Below are 16,943 nucleotides of genomic sequence, written 5' to 3'. Positions count from 1 at the left end.
TAAAAGACACACTGAAAAAGTTTAAAAGGTAGAGGTAATGAATATTTATATTTAAATGAAAGAAACTATTTACAGTTCATATGACTATGTTGAGGCAATTTACTTTTAGGAATCGAAACTATTTAATAAAAATAAGTGTTCATTAAACGGTTTTTCCTAAATTTAATATCAAGCAAAAGTTAAATGTTTTACTATTTGTAATTTAAAACATGAACATACCTGCCATCCATTCAATGAAGAGATTATAATTGCTCTTCTCACATGTGGCTCCCAACATCCTAATGATGTTTGGATGATTCAGATGACTCATCATTCTTATCTCCTCCCTTAATGCTTCTACTACTTCTTCTTGCTCAGAAGATGTATTTCTGACATACGTCACCTATTTCAGTAAACATGTTTACAAAGTTTTGAATTCTGATGAGTTTCTATTTATAATTTTCACTAACAATCTTATCTAAAATGGACAAACCCAAATTAACTTATATATCAATAGTAGAAGGTATTTATGCTCATGGATGCAATGTAGATACTTTATTAAAAAACCAAGTCAAACTCTTTTAAATAATAAGAATCTAACAAGCAGCAGTAAAATATCAGGAGATGAAAAAAGACTGGGACATAACCAATCTTTCAAAACTGTCTGAAGGGGGCTTCCCTGGTGGCGCAGTGGTTGAGAGTCCGCCTGCCGATGCAGGGGACACGGGTTCGTGCCCCGGTCCGGGAAGATCCCACAAGCCGCGGAGCGGCTGGGCCCGTGAGCCATGGCCGCTGAGCCTGCGCATTCGGAGCCTGTGCTCCGCAATGGGAGAGGCCTGCATACCGCAAAAAAAAAAAAAAAAAAAAAAACACAACTGTCTGAAGACTGACTAAAAAAATGAGAAAAGCCCAATCATAAGAACCAACATGACTTAAAACATGAAAACTTTACTATGGCCTCGCCATGAGGCTTGTGGGATCTTAGTTCCCCGACCAGGGATTGAACCTGGGCCCCAGCAGTGAGAGTGCCGAGTCCTAACCACTGGACCACCAGGGAGTTCCCAACTATTGTCATATCTTGATAAGCATGCTCATTATAAAAAGTAAACCACAGAAATCATAAGATGACACTGCACCAGTAACTCTGCTGAAGGGAGTATAAAACCATACCTCTATAATAAATATAAAAAAGTGCAAACAAAAAATGCAAACAAAAACTGCAACCTTTATAGGGCCCATCCTGATGTTTCATCTTGATGAACCATGACAATAATCATGCTTCAACTTTCAAATAGAACTCATGATATTTTTGGTGCTGTGGCAACATCTACTTTAAAATTTAGGTTTCTCAGGACTTCCCTGGTGGTCCAGTCGTAAGGAATCCACCTTCCAATACAGGGGACGTGGGTTTGATCTGTGGTCAGGGAACTAAAATCCCACATGCCGCAGGGCAACTAAGCCCTCACGCCACAACTACTCAGCCCACATGCCTCAACCAGAGACAGAAAACCTGCAAGCCATAACTAGAGAGAGGCCCACGTGCCGCAATGAAGATCCTGCGTGCCGCAACTAAGAACCAATGCAGCAAAAAAATAAATAAATAAATAGAATAAATAAATATTTTTTAAAAAGAAATTTAGGTTTCTGAAAACTTTAAAAACTAAAATATATACATACAGGGGATATATCCTTTATTTGCTCATATTTCACTTTTATAATATGCTCACTAGATATTTACCTGTTTAACAGCCATTAAAGTTCCAGTTCCCACGTCTTGAGCCTGATAACAAGAAGAAAATGCTCCAAGGCCTATCTGCTGACCTTTCAGCCATTCAGTGTCTTCTCTATAAGGTTGTTTTGCTTTGGTATGTCCTGGTAGAGTCTCTGGTGTCTGCATATTAAATGAGAGCAATCCTTTTACTGTTAAGTTAAAAGAGTAAGAGTTTGTGAAATCAGCCTGGCAAAATATTACTCTTGTTCACTCTGGCTTCCCAAATCACCTATAAACTTGACCTCTGAATGGACAGTGTTGGTGACCAATGTCAAATGCATAAGTGATTACCATTGTAGAATCAACCAGAAGCGCCTCTGAAATAGGCAATGAGTATTTCTGTTCAAATAATGATACAAAGTAGTTGTATAATTAATTCTATGTGAAAAATATGCTTCTAACAGTTAACTCACGTTACAAGCTGTATTTCTGAATTAGTTTTATTTTACCATGGCCCGAAGAAACTCTCTAACCTCTTAAAGACTATACTTACATCTTGTTGAATAATGATGATGTCTTCTCCATTTTCAACCTGTAGTTGAGGAACTATGGGGAGGGCATCCTGAGATGCTGACATTGCCATGGCAATTGCTAAAGCTTCTTCTTCTTCAGCTTCCATTTTTTCTTTGCACTTTTGATTATGATTCATATCATCTTTGTAGGTATCATCATTTTCATCCTTTTCAGGAGACAGCACAGCAACTTCTGACTTAAAAGTTACTGTTGTGTCACTTGAAGGCATAGACGCTTCAAGAAGGTCCTCAATACTGGAGTTGAGCTCTGTATTGACATCTAATCTGCATTTCTCCTCTACTGGGGTGAACACTGTCTCGTCACTAGGTATTACAGCATTACTGCTATTGCTGCTGCTGCCAAAGCCGTCATCACATTTGGAACTACGGTTCAAATCAAGCGTCATGCTATTTTTTGAGGCATCTCCCTGTTTACTTGTATTACTTGGGGTAGGTCGAGATGGCTTTGGCCTGTGTATATTACTGGAGGGCAGGGGTCTTGACTGAGTAAAGATTGGGGAAAGTTTATCTGAGTCTTTGTTTTCAGAACAGTTTCTCTGGAACTGTAGAGAAAACTTGCGCTGTGTTTGAGGAGATGCAGAAGGTATTTTGCAGGGAACAAACCCCTGAGGTCTATGCTTAGAGACATCTGTTACGGTGCCAGGTGGTACAGACGGGGAAGATGAAGAAGGGCTTGACAAGGCTGGGAACATTAGTTGGGAATGATGAGATAAAGGAGAGGAGTTCAAACACTGACTGTGGGGTCTGCCTTTTGTTTGAACCATTGGCTTTGGCTGCTCCATTGTTGTTGAACTAGGAAGTCCTACTGAAATGCTGGCCAGTCGGTCAGAAATGTCCTCTGAACTGGCACTCAATTTTGTAGCACACAATCTTTTTCCAGTTTTCTCTAAATGGTCTGTGCGCTCAAAGGAACTGTTCTCTGTGGCTTCTGGACAGCCGTTAGGGACTGATGCCTTCAAAAAGCTGTCATGTCGACCATCCAAAGTGTCTTCTATGCCCAGCTGGATGGCCTCAGCAATTTCCACCTCATCTGCAATAGCCATCAAACGACGACGCATCCTGGTAAAATGAGTAGAACTGGAAACATTCAGCATTTCTAACAGTTTTGAAAATACATGGGGTACTGCAGTAACCATTCTTGCAGAACTCAAATATATCCGTCGGGAGAGTTTACCAACCATTGAGTGGGAATTATCAATGGACTGCAAAGCAAAGGTTAAGAGGGACAGCAGCTTCTTATACCTGAAAGAAAAAACACATTCAATTATGAAACAAATTAAAATTACTGCAAAATATATACAAATAAAGAAAATGGTACTAATTCACAGCTTTTACATTAAAAAAATCAGTATAAAGGATCTATAAATTTTTAATTAAATAACCTAGACTTCAGGTGTTTGCCAATCAAATATTAAGGTATCAGTACTAACCCACATGTGTGCTGTAATTTGAGTCTTTCTTTCATCTAAAATGTGTCCTTCTTGGATGGGTGTGGCAGGGGGCGGTGGGATGGGGTAGGTAAGAGGAGGAAAAGAAATGTATTTTCAGAAGAAAAATTACCTGACTTCCACAGGCTCAGCTTGTGAAACATCAGTACTGACAGTATGAGGGTAAAATTCAGCAGGAAATTCCAACAGCAGTCTATCTATGAGACAAAGGCGGCCTAGGAGTTCTTGCCAGTTGTTTGATTCAGTTTGGTTTCCAAGAATACAATTTAAGACATAATCAACACCACCAATACCAATGGATCCTACAGAAAAGAAAGTAAAAATAACTGAAAAACAGTGATATTAAAATCTAAAACAAAACATGATCAGATGGTTTAAGGTTAACAAAAATACTTGAATTATATTAATTTCAAGAATCTCCCTTTTAGATTAATTCCTATTTCTAATGTTAGCTGAGTCAGTTTACAAAATTATTTCAAAATCCTATAACTGCCCTATTAGAGATTATGAGATTAGACCATCTAAGGAAAATGATAAAACATGCTATATTAATTTTAAGTAAAAAGTTATTACCAGCTTTAAGTATTTCTCTGCCAACGGCCAACTCTCCTGCTTGGCCTTTGCACAATTCCAATAGCGTAGATATAGACAGCTGACTTGTGCGACTAAAAACGAAAGGAAGCAACATCAGACTTGAATCTTGGATAAAATACATATTAAAAGGAGAGTAGTAATGTAATGCCTTGTGAAAAGGTGGGAAAAAATGTTTTTAGGAGTGTTTGCTTCTCAACCACTAAAACTGTATTAATGATGTCACTATAAGTAATATTTATTATTAGGTCTAATTTCATAAATTTTACCTTATCTTCTGTGTTAAGCACAGAATCTTCACTGCTGGCTCTTAAATAGCAAGTATTAATTTAAATACGAAACCAGATAAAAGGCTTATTTTCATTATCATATCTTGTTAATAAAATAAGAAAAGGCTCAAACATTTTGATTTCTGAATTTTCACTAAGTTCTCTTGAATTAAAAACAAAATCTTCCCATCCAAAACCTTTATATTCTCTTTATATAGCCAGAATGACTTCTAAATATCATAAAATCTCTTTACCATATTTCTTATGATGTTCAGTCATTCAAGTGACCAGGTAAACAACCTAACTTTAGAATTTCAGAAAGCAGACAACAAAACAAATGCCATAAAAGCATTGAAATTCTTAGGGGGAAAAAAACCTATTATAATATTAAGAAATGAAATGATTTTTCTATGCATTTTGCAAATTACTTGTTAATTTTTTTCAGATATTTATAGTATTCTCTCTAAACAACAAGAAAACCTCTAATACTTACAATCTGTAGGCTTGTGTAGAGAAACAATGGAGACAAAAGACAGACTTTATGAGATGAGAAACAAGTCAAAGTTAAGTGCTTAATTTCTGAGATCCTCTACACACTACATCATGTGACTTAGGGAGGAAAACAAAGTTGGACTAGAAGAGCTCCAAAAGGAGGTAATGGCAGAGGCAAACCAAGGGAGAGTCAGTGCTTCTTACCACCTGAGATCTGCTGGGACACGAAGAGAGGAGAAATGCCAAAAAAGTGTTTACTGCAGCTATGCTCATTATATGAAAAGTGGTCCTTTCCTCCCACTTTATGGAAAGGGAAAAAATAAAAGAGAGAGAGAACCAGCGGTCTAATAAAAGCATAGCTTGTGCTCATTTTCCCTATCACCATACCCTCATTACTCTACCTCCAGTTAGGGCTGTTCCTGTTCCTTGCTGCTTTTTAAGGATATTGCAGGGATATATGGAATTGTTATTGTTGTTATTTGACAAACTATCACAGAGTAAAATTCCATCATAAAGAAAATGGAATGGGGTTTATGTTTTTGGGTTTTTTTGGTCCTGATAATGCAAAACATGTATAATGATTTTATTGGTTCCTATCCTGTGTAACTCATCCTCTAAAATGAGATAATATCTCATATATCACCTGCTGTTCTTACCAACTGGACTTCAGTTTTAAGAATATTACTTTAAAATAAAAGAGAATCAATCACAATACAATAACGTGGAGGTCCATGCAGTTTGTTAGCCTGGTTTTTACTTGCCATTAGTTCTTCCTAGTCCTTTAGAGCTTTAAATGTTACATGTTAATTTCAAATCTCACATTAGAAAACAATATTCAAAGCCTCATTTAGTATGTATCAAATACTCACTAGGTGTGAGGCTCTGTGCTAGGCTTTCAGGACAAGACGGTTTGAAGCAGTTCATTTATAGGGCCTTACCTATTGACGTCTGCACACTTGACTAGGATGGTGTCTACAACTGGCCGGAGAAGTCTCTGCAGTTTGATTCTTTCTGCCAAACTATGGCAAGGAGTATATACTAGCATGGCTCTCAACGTTTTCTGGGGGAAAAAAACTGAAGGTCAGGTTTAACTACATTTAAAAAGCATCAGAGACAATGTGAGAAATAAAATAATGATAGGAATAGATTATAACCCATAAAATAAGAATCCATGGTACTGATACAAATAAAAAATTGGATAAATAAATAGATAAGGTAGAAAGGAACTCTCAACTATTTCTGTAAGTTTTCAAAGTCTGAATTAATTTCAGAATAAAAAGTTATTTTAAAAAGAAAATGAGAAAAGGAGCCAACTTGAAAGAGCTCCCAATGGCTAAAGATGGAATAACTTAGGCAACAAAGTAAATGACGACAATACTGAATTATAACCCACAGAATAAAATAAATACCCATGAGTCTGTGGTGATAGAAATAAAAAACTGAATAAATACATAAATGGGAGAGAAGAGGCGACGGCTCTTCATTATAGACAAATTCCAATTAACTAATAAAGGAGAAATATGGGAAATAGAAGATCACGGTTAGAACACCACAGTAGTCATTACTGTAGGCAAGATCCACTGACAAATGCTAAAATCTGTGAATAGAAACAGGATATTTGCATAGTCTCAAAGTATCTCCCCCAAGACATAATTAATTTTACAGTACCCAGTAGACAGCACCTTAAGCACGTGATGAAGGACGGCATCACCAATAGTAAGACACACTGACGTGATATAGCCCCTGATAACAATGCACTGAGAAGGGCACATCACCTCTGGTGTTCTTGCGAAAAATGCATAATGTAATCGTGAGAAAATACCAGATAAACCCAAATTGAGGAACATTCTTCAAAATAACTGGCCAATACACTTCAAAAGTATCAAGGTCTACAAAAGACAAGTAAAGACTGAGTGATTGTCACAGATGGGAAAATTAGGGGGGGCATGATAACTAAATGCAATGTGAGATTCTGGATTGAATCCTAAATGAGAAAAAAGACATGAACGGAAAAATGGGTGAAATATGAATAAAGTCTGTAGTTTAGCTGAAAAGGACACTGTTGGGACAATTTGGGGATATCTGAATATGGACTTTATAGTCCATAATAATATTCCCTGGTGGCGCAGTGGTCGAGAATCTGCCTGCCGACGCAGGGGACACGGGTTCGTGCCCCAGTCTGGGAGGATCCCACATGCCACGGAGCGGCTGGGCCCGTGGGCCATGGCCACTGAGCCTGTGCGTCTGGAGCCTGTGCTCCGTGGCAGAAGAGGCCACAGCAGTGAGAGGCCCGCATACCGCCAAAAAAAATACACATATATATATTGTTATTAATGCTAAATTTTCAGAGTTTGCTGACTGCATGGTGATTATACAGAAGAATGTTATTTGTTCTAAAGAGATACATGCTAAAGTATTTGAAGTGAAATGTCATGATGCCTGCACATAACTTTCAAATTGTTCAGCAAAAAATTAAATATGGGGAGGGAGGGGAAGGGAAAACAAAGAAGGGCAAGAGGGAAGGGAGAAAGGGAAGGGAGAGTTCTAAGGGCAGGAACGATGTCTGCCCTCACTGTGCCCAGCACACTAAATAACTGTAGAGGCATCAGAATACAGTATCATTCAGAGTCCCTGCACTCTAGGAGCTCATGAACACATTGGGAAACCATGTGAAGTGATAATAAACAACCAGACAGTAAGGCATTATATTGAACAGTCACATATGTCTAAAGGTTTGTGTTGGAAAATAGTAAGAAGAAAGAGGTAGAAAGTTGAGCCAAGAAACACTGGTCTTTATTCTACAGTATGCTGGTCTTTATTCTATAGTATTCTATAGTATGTTGGTCCCTCAAGATGCTATATGAAGAAAAAGACAACGGTTAAGATAAATTTGGGAGATAATGCATCTTATTCCATGATTAGATTCCCAATGTATGTTAACTTATGAAGGTACCGAGAAGCCTTTCAGTGAACAGACCCATTTAACCTCATGTAATTTAGTATTCACCAATTTTAACTGAACACAGAACTCTTTCTTCAGGGAAGAAAGGGAAGGAACTTTTCATAACCCAGCCAAACTTCCACAGAATATGCCTTAGGAAATGCTGTTGAAGAAACAGAAACCTCTATAGGTTTCTGAGCTGGGGAATAAAGTGGCATTTAAGGAATAATGATGACTATTATATTCAGTGTTCTCACAATGTACTAAACATTACAATTAGAGGTATCTACACAATCTCATTTCAAACCTAAGAGGTACATATTTTCATTATTTTATAGGTGAAAAAGCTGAAGTTTAAGAGTCCTAAAAAGTTACACTGCTAGCAAACTGGAGAACCAGAATTCAAATCAAAGTCTCTCTGATTTTGACCATATATCCAGATTGCCTAGGCTAGTCCCAGTTTAGCAGATTATTCAAGATTCTCAGTTCGGATGATAAATTATGAGGTCACTCAATTTTGACTCCAAACTAACGTTCATAAACACTATACTATACTGCCTTTCAAAAAGAAGATTTGCTAGGCATAGCTGTTATAGGATGGATTAGAAAAAGATTAGAGTGGAAGCAGAGAAATGAAATGAGTTTTAAAAACAGACCAGGGACTTCCCTGGTGGCACAGTGGTTAAGAATCTTCCTGCCAATGCAGGGGACACAGGTTTGATTCCTGGTCTGCGAAGATCCCACATGCTGTGGAGCAACTAATCCCGTTTGCCACAAGTACTGACTCTGTGCTCTAGAGCCCGTGAACCACAACTACTGAGCCTGCATGCTGCACCTACTGAAGCCTGCATGCCTAGAGCCCATGGTCTGCAACAAGAGAAGCCCGTACTAGAGAAAGAGTGTGCATAGCAACGAAGACCCAATGCAGCCAAACACAAATAAATAAATTTTTAAAATGAAGTGGAAGAATTAAAAAAAAAAAAAAAAAAAAACAGACCAGTAAGAATTATTCTAAAGCAGTGGTCCTAAGAACTACAATCCTGCACCGGTCCTAACAAGAACTACAATCCTGCAGCCTGTGGAACAAAAACCACATTCACAGAAAGATTGACAAGATGAAAAGGCAGAGGGCTATGTACCAGATGAAGGAACAAGATAAAACCCCAGAAACAACTAAATGAAATGGAGATAGGCAACCTTCCAGAAAAAGAATTCAGAAAAGTGATAGTGAAGATGATCCAGAACCTCAGCAAAAGAATGGAGGCAAAGATCAAGAAGATTCAAGAAATGTTTAACAAAGACCTAGAAGAATTAAAGAACAAACAGAGATGAACAATATAATACCTGAAATGAAAAATACACTAGAAGGAATCAATAGTAGGATAACTGAGGCAGAAGAACGGATAAGTGATCTGGAAGACACAATGGTGGAATTCACTGCTGCGGAACAGAATAAAGAAAAAAGAATGAAAAGAAATGAAGACAGCCTAAGAGACCTCTGGACAACATTAAACCTAACAACATTCGCATTATAGGGGTCCCATAAGGAGAAGAGAGAGATAAAGGACCTGAGAAAATATTTGAAGAGATTATAGTCGAAAAATTCCCTAACATAGGAAAGGAAATAGCCACCCAAGTCCAGTAAGTGCAGAGAGTCCCATACAGGATAAACCCAAGGACACCGAGACACACAGTAATCAAATTAGCAAAAATTAAAGACAAAGCAAAATTATTGAAAGCAGCAAGGGAAAAATGACAAATAACATACAAGGGAACTCCCATAAGGTTAACAGCTGATTTCTCAGAAGAAACTCTACAAGACAGAAGGGAGTGGCATGATATACTTAAAGTGATGGAAGGGAAGAACCTACAACCAAGATTACTCTACCCAGCAAGGATCTCATTCAGATTCCATGGAGAAATCAAAAACTTTACAGACAAGCGAAAGCTAAGAGAATTCAGCACCACCAAATCAGCTTTACAACAAATGCTAAAGGAACTTCTCTAAATGGGAAACACAGAGAAGAAAAAGACCCACAAAACAACAATTCAGAAAATGGTCATAGGAACATACATATCGATAATTAGCTTAAACGTGAATGAATTAAATACTCCAACCAAAAGACACAGGCTTGCTGAATGGATACAAAAAACAAGACCCATATATATGCTGTCTACAAGAGACCCACTTCAGACCTAGGGACACATACAGACTGAAAGTGAGGGGATGGAAAAAGATATTCCATGCAAATGGAAATCAAAAGAAAGTAGGAGTAGCAATACTTATATCAGATAAAATAGACTTTAAAATAAAGAATATTACAAGAGATAAGGAAGGACACTACATAATGATCAAGGGATCAATCCAAGAAGAAGATGTAACAATTATAAATATATAGGCACCCAACACAGGAGCACCTCAATACATAAGGCAACTGCTAACCACTATAAAAGAGGAAATCGACAGTAACACAGTAATAGTAGGGGACTTTAACACCTCACTTACACCAATGGACAGATCATCCAAACAGAAAATTACTAAGGAAACACAAGCTTTAAATGACACAATAGACCAGAAAGATTTAACTGATATTTATAGGACATTCCATCCCAAAACAGCAGGTTACACTTTCTTCTCAAGTGCACACAGAACATTCTCCAGCATAGATCACATCTTGGGTCACAAATCAGCCTCAATAAATTTAAGAAAACTGAAATCATATCAAGCATCTTTTCTGATGACAACGCTATGAGATTAGAAATGAATTACAGGGGAAAAAAAGCATAAAAAACAGAAACACATGGAGGCTAAACAATACGTTACTAAATAACCAAGAGATCACTGAAGAAATCAAAGAGGAAATCAAAAAATACCTAGAGACAAATGACAATGAAAACATGACGATCCAAAACCTATGGGATTCAGCAAAAGCTGTTCTAAAAGGGAAGTTTATAACAATACAAGCCTACCACAAGAAACAACAAAAATCTCAAATAAACAATCTAACCTTACACCTAAAGGAACTAGAGAAAAAAGAACAAACAAAACCCAAAGTTAGTAGAAGGAAAGAAATCATAAAGATCAGAGAAGAAATAAATGAAATAGAAACAAAGAAAACAATAGCAAAGATCAATAAAGCTAAAAGCTGGGTCTTTGAGAAGATAAACCAAATTGATAAACCATTAGCCAGACTCATTAAGAAAAAGAGGGAGAGGACTCAAATCAATAAAATTAGAAATGAAAAAGGAGAAGTTACAACAGACACTGCAGAAATACAAAGCATCCTAAGAGACTACTACAAACAACTCTATGCCAATAAAATGGACAACCTGGAAGAAATGGACAAATTCTTAGAAAGGTATAACCTTCCAAGACTGAACCAGGAAGAAATAGAAAATATGAACAGACCAATCACAAGCACTGAAATTGAAACTGTGATTAAAAATCTTCCAACAAACAAAAGTCCAGGACCAGATGGCTTCACAGGTGAATTCTACCAAACATTTAGAGAACAGCTAACACCCATCCTCTCAAACTCTTCCAAAAAACTGCAGAGGAAGGAACACTCCCAAACTCATTCTATGAAGCCACCATCACCCTGATACCAAAACCAGACAAAGACAGTACAAAAAAAAGAAAATTACAGACCAGTATCACTGATGAATACAGATGCAAAAATCCTCAACAAAATACTAGCAAACAGAATCCAACAACACATTTAACAGATCATACACCATGATGAAGTGGGATTTATCCCAGGGATGCAAGGATTCTTCAATATATGAAAATCAATCAATATGATACACCATTAACAAACTGAAGAATTAAAAACCATATGATCATCTCAATAGATGCAGAAAAAGCTTTTGACAAAGTTCAACACCAATTTATGATAAAAAAAACTCGCCCAGAAAGTGGGCATAGAGGGAACCTATCTCAATATAATAAAGGCCATATACGACAAACCCACAGCAAACATCATTCTCAATGGTGAAAAACTGAAAGCATTTCCTCTAAGATAAGGAACAAGACAAGGATGTCCACTCTCACCACTATTATTCAACATAGTTTTGGAAGTTCTAGTTGCGGCAATCAGGGAATAAAAAGAAATAAAAGGAATACAAATTGGAAAAGAAGAAGTAAAACTGTCACTGTTTGCAGATGACATGATACTATACATAGAGAATCTTAAAGATGCCACCAGAAAACTACTAGAGCTAATCAATGAATTTGGTAAAGTTGCAGGATACAAAATTAATGCACAGAAGTTTCTTGCATTACTGTACACTAATGAGGAAAAATCTGGAAGAGAAATTAAGGAAACACTCCCATCTACCACTGCAACAAAAAGAATAAAATACCTAGGAATAAACCTACCTAGGGAGACAAAAGGCCTGTATGCAGAAAAATGTAAGACACTGTTGAAAGAAATAAAAGATGATACAAACAGATAAAGAGATATACCATGTTCTTGGATTGGAAAAATCGATATTGTGAAAATGACTATACTACCCAAAGCAATCTACAGATTCAATGCAATCCCTATCAAATTACCAATGGCATTTTTTACAGAACTAGAACAAAAAATCTTAAAATTTATATGGAGACACAAAAGACCCCGAATAGCCAAAGCAGTCTTGAGGGGAAAAAAAAGGAGCTGGAGGAATCAGACTCCCTGACTTCAGACTAATTACAAAGGTACAGTAATCAAGACAATATGGTAGTGGCAGAAAAACAGAGATACAGATCAATGGAACAGGATAGAAAGCCCAGAGATAAACCCATGCACCTATGGTCAACTAAACTATGACAAAGGAGGCAAGGATATACAATGGAGAAAAGACAGTCTCTTCAATAAGTGGTGCTGTGTAAACTGGACAGCTACATGTAAAAGAATGAAATTAGAACACTCCTTAACACCATACACAAAAATAAACTCAAAATGGATTAGACACCTAAATGTAAGACTGGACGCTATAAAACTCTTAGCGGAAAACACAGGAAGAACATTCTTTGACATAAGTCACAGCAAGATCTTTTTTGACCCACCTCCTAGACTAATGGAAATAAAAATAAAAATAAACAAATGGGACCTAATGAAACTTAAAAGCTGTTGCAAAGCAAAGGAAACTACAAACGAGATGAAAAGACAACCCTGAGAATGGGAGAAAATATTTGCAAATGAATCAATCAACGGACAAAGGATTAATCTCCAAAATATATAAACAGCTCATGCAGCTCAATATTAAAGAAACAAACAACCCAATCAACAAATGGGCAGACCTAAATAGACATTTCTCCAAAGAAGACATACAGATGGCCAAGAAGCACATGAAAAGCTGCTCAACATCACTAATTATTAGAGAAATGCAAATCAAAACTACAGTGAGGTATCACCTCACACCAGTTAGAATGGGCAACATTAGAAAATCTACAAACAACAAATGCTGGAGAGGGTATGGAGAAAAGGGAACCCTCTTGCACTGTTGGTGGGAATGTAAATTGATACAGCCACTATGGAGAACAGTATGGAGGTTCCTTAAAAAACAAAAATAGAATTACCATATGACCTAGCAATCCCACTACTGGGCATATACCCAGAGAAAACCATTAATTCAAAAAGACACATGCACCCCGATGTTCACTGCAGCACTATTTACAATAGCCAGATCATGGAAGCAACGTAAATGCCCATCGACAGACAAATGGATAAAGAAGTTGTGGTACATATACACAATGGAATATTACTCAGCCATAAAAAGGAACGAAATTGGGTCATTTGTAGAGACGTGGATGAATCTATAAACTGTCATACAGAGTGAAGTAAGTCAGAAAGAAAAACAAATATCATATATTATCGTATATACGTGGAATCTAGAAAAATGGTACAGGTGAACTGGTCTGCAGGGCAGAAATTTAGACAGATGTAGAGAACAAATATATGGACACAAAGGGGGGAAAGTGGCGGGGGGGCAGGGTGGTGGTGGAATGAATTGGGAGATTGGGATTGACATGTATACATTGATGTGGATAAAATTATAAAATTGATGACTAATAAGTACCTGCTGTAAAAAATAAAATTAAATTAAAATAAATAAATAAATAAAGCAGTGGTCCTGAACTGGGGGCAGTTTCAGCCCTCAGGGGACGACATTCAGCAATGCCTGGAGACATTGTTGGTTGTCATGACTAAGGGGAGGATAGGGTGGCTATTAGTATCTAGTGAGTATAGACCAAATATGCTACTAAACATCCTATAGTGCATAAGACAGCACCCCTGCCCCCAACAGATAATTATATCTCAAGGTCAGTAAGTGCTGAGGTTGAGAAACCCCGTTCTAAAGATATATATACTCATAATGGAGAGTCAAATTTTAGCCTACAAAATTACAAACAGGACAGCCTCCTTGTCATTCCATCTCACTCATGAAAGACAACTTCTAACAGGTTAAACTAGAAAAACAACTCAGTAATCTATGTCATGGAATCCTCTTTTGTGAAAAGGTTTCTGAATTTCCATACAATGTTCATTAAAAATCAGTTCTTTTTTTAAATATTTATTTAGTTTATTTATATTTTTGGTTGTGTCAGGTCTTAGTTGCGGCATGCGGGATCTTTCATTGCAGCGCTTGGGCTTCTCTCTAGTTGTGGCATGCGGGTTTTCTCTCTCTAGCTGTGGTTCACAGGCTCCAGAGTGTGTCAGCTCTGTAGTTTGCAGCACATGGGCTCTCTTGTTGAGGCGTGTGAGCTCCATAGTTGTGGCATGCAGGCTTAGTTGGCCCACAGCACGTGGGATCTTAGTTCCCTGACCAGGGATCAAACCTGCGTCCCATGCACTGCAAGGTGGATTCTTTACCACTGGACCACAAGGGAAGTCCCCCAAATCAGTTCTTCTTAATGTCTACTAATATCAAATTTTAAAAAAAATCAAAGTAACTCTGGTTACTTTGCTATCCCATAAAGAATCTTTAATTTGGTCATGTATAATGTAAGGCAAACGTCAAAGTATGAATAGCAAGCTTGAAGGTATGAATAGCAAGCTATTGCTTTTTTTCTGGCTGTGTTGGGTCTTCATTGCTGTGCGTGGACTTTCTCTAGTTGCGGCGAGCAGGGGCTCCGTTGCAGCAGGGGCTTCTCTTCTTGCAGAGCACGGGCTCTAGGCACTCAGGCTCAGTAGTTGTGGCATGTAGGCTCAGCAGTTGCGGCTCACGGGCTTAGCTGTTCTGTGGCATGTGGGATCTTCCTGGGCCAGGGATCGAACCCGTGTCCCCTGCACTGGTAGGCAATTCTTAACCACTATGCCATGAGGGAAGTCCTGCTACTGCTACTTTAGAGTAGAGAAAAGTAAACAGCATATAAGAAAACATGACCAGATTAAAATGAGTAAAATCCAAGTGAAGAGATTAAATGGAAGACTGCAGTTTCCTGGGATTATGGAATAAAAAAAAATTTTCGATTTTCCAAAATTAAACTAGGTAAAGGAGTTTTACTGAATCTTAAAAATGATATCTGCAAACTGTCAAAAAAAAAAAAAACCCAAGAAACCCATAACGCTATGGTTATAGAATAAAGCTACTTACTAAAGCAGCAACGTACACTTTGTAGACAGGGTCAGCACAGACCATTGATAAAACGTTGCAGCATGCCTCCACCACATCTCCTGAGACACTGGTCTGGGAAGTTCCACTGGCAGCTCCAGCACTCGGGCTGCTCCCACCGTTGCTGCCGGAATTTCCAGTGCTCTCCCCATTTGCCAACAGCAGAGCCCCGCTAACATCATGGGAAAGACGTCTGAGAGCCATCTCTCTTACATTCCAGTTTCTAGAAAATAAGCAGCCAACGAGTTCCATTCCAAATACCTATAATCAAACAAACAAAATGAATTCAATGTGAAGAAAAACTGAAGTGTTTTGAATTAAGTATGATTTTTGGTTACTAAAGGAAAATTGGACATTTCTTAAGTCTTCACCATAATATACAATTTTCAAATGTGTTCGTAAGGACATACTCAAGTTTAACTTGTAATTAGCAAAAGTCCTTAACATTTATTAGCTCAAGTAAAACTGAGAGTGAACACCATTAAGTAATTAGATGGATATATATGCATTTCTGTACTCCGGTGCTTACCACAAAACAAAATAAACATATCTGTGAAGAACCTCAAATTTGTATTTGTGTTAAGGTAGTTAACAGAGAAAAAACTGAAGATTAAAAAAAGCCGAATCAAGAAAGGCACTGGGGCAGGTGTTCAAGAGATAAGAGTATTTCTCCTACCAATGTTAGTAGTAAGTCAAAGGCTCTTATTTGGTTAACTAGAAAAAATATAATGAATGGAGTGGAAAAATCAAGACTAAAGAAAAACACTGTGTTCAAATCAGCAAAGGATAATGAAATACTTAAAATTAAAGTGCATGTCATTATAGTCATCATTATCACATCTGCAAAGCCAGAGAATCCCTAAAGAAAAGAAAGGGTGCATGGTCTTGACATTATGGACCAGTTAGCTAAAAGTAAACTTAATATCTAAGATAATGTATCATTTGAAAAAGTTCTAAATATTAGGGATGAATAAACACATTTTTGGGGAAAATAAATCATGACTTTTTTATGTGTTCTATTTTAAAGTGATAGTAAAGGAGAATAAATCAATTTGAGTATAGTGAATTTGTTGTATGCCTGGCACTGTTAGACAGCATACCACTAAGTCTTAATTATGTCTTATATGATATTCCTAATTTAAAAAACTAGGAATATATAGCCTAGGGCAACCTAACGCTTAAGCAAAACAAACCTGAACCACTGCCTTGAAAAAGTGGCATCCAATAGCTCAGTATCAAATTGAGAGTTTTCTTGAGGACTCATAAAGGGGCAGGTGAGGGCCTATGTTAAATACCATTAATGAACTAGATCAAATAAAT

General features: G+C 37.4%; 1 protein-coding gene, 1 long non-coding RNA gene and 1 other non-coding gene across 3 annotated transcripts in view; 1 reads left to right on the top strand and 2 right to left on the bottom strand.

Moving 5' to 3' along the window:
• MAP3K1 (mitogen-activated protein kinase kinase kinase 1) overlaps positions 1 to 16,943 on the bottom strand; it is a 77,612-nt gene that overhangs the window by 6,753 nt on the left and 53,916 nt on the right. Inside the window, exons 10-16 of the mRNA XM_059061111.2 lie at positions 15,606 to 15,884; positions 6,022 to 6,143; positions 4,305 to 4,396; positions 3,844 to 4,033; positions 2,244 to 3,525; positions 1,718 to 1,870; positions 220 to 382 (exon numbers count right to left, since the gene is read on the bottom strand). Of these exons, the coding sequence (XP_058917094.1) occupies positions 220 to 382; positions 1,718 to 1,870; positions 2,244 to 3,525; positions 3,844 to 4,033; positions 4,305 to 4,396; positions 6,022 to 6,143; positions 15,606 to 15,884 (2,281 nt within the window). The remainder of the gene's footprint in view (positions 1 to 219; positions 383 to 1,717; positions 1,871 to 2,243; positions 3,526 to 3,843; positions 4,034 to 4,304; positions 4,397 to 6,021; positions 6,144 to 15,605; positions 15,885 to 16,943) is intronic.
• LOC131755023 (uncharacterized) overlaps positions 1 to 16,943 on the top strand; it is a 50,404-nt gene that overhangs the window by 24,608 nt on the left and 8,853 nt on the right. The gene's annotated exons all lie outside the window — the stretch shown is intronic.
• On the bottom strand, positions 965 to 1,036 carry TRNAE-CUC (transfer RNA glutamic acid (anticodon CUC)). Its single transcript has one exon. It is a non-coding gene; the product is annotated as a tRNA-Glu (tRNA).

This window comes from Kogia breviceps, chromosome 4, assembly GCF_026419965.1.
Source record: "Kogia breviceps isolate mKogBre1 chromosome 4, mKogBre1 haplotype 1, whole genome shotgun sequence".
In the NCBI taxonomy this organism is placed as follows: domain Eukaryota; kingdom Metazoa; phylum Chordata; class Mammalia; order Artiodactyla; family Physeteridae; genus Kogia; species Kogia breviceps.
Note: the sequence above shows the minus strand (reverse complement) of the source record. Positions and strands in the feature narration are given on the sequence as shown.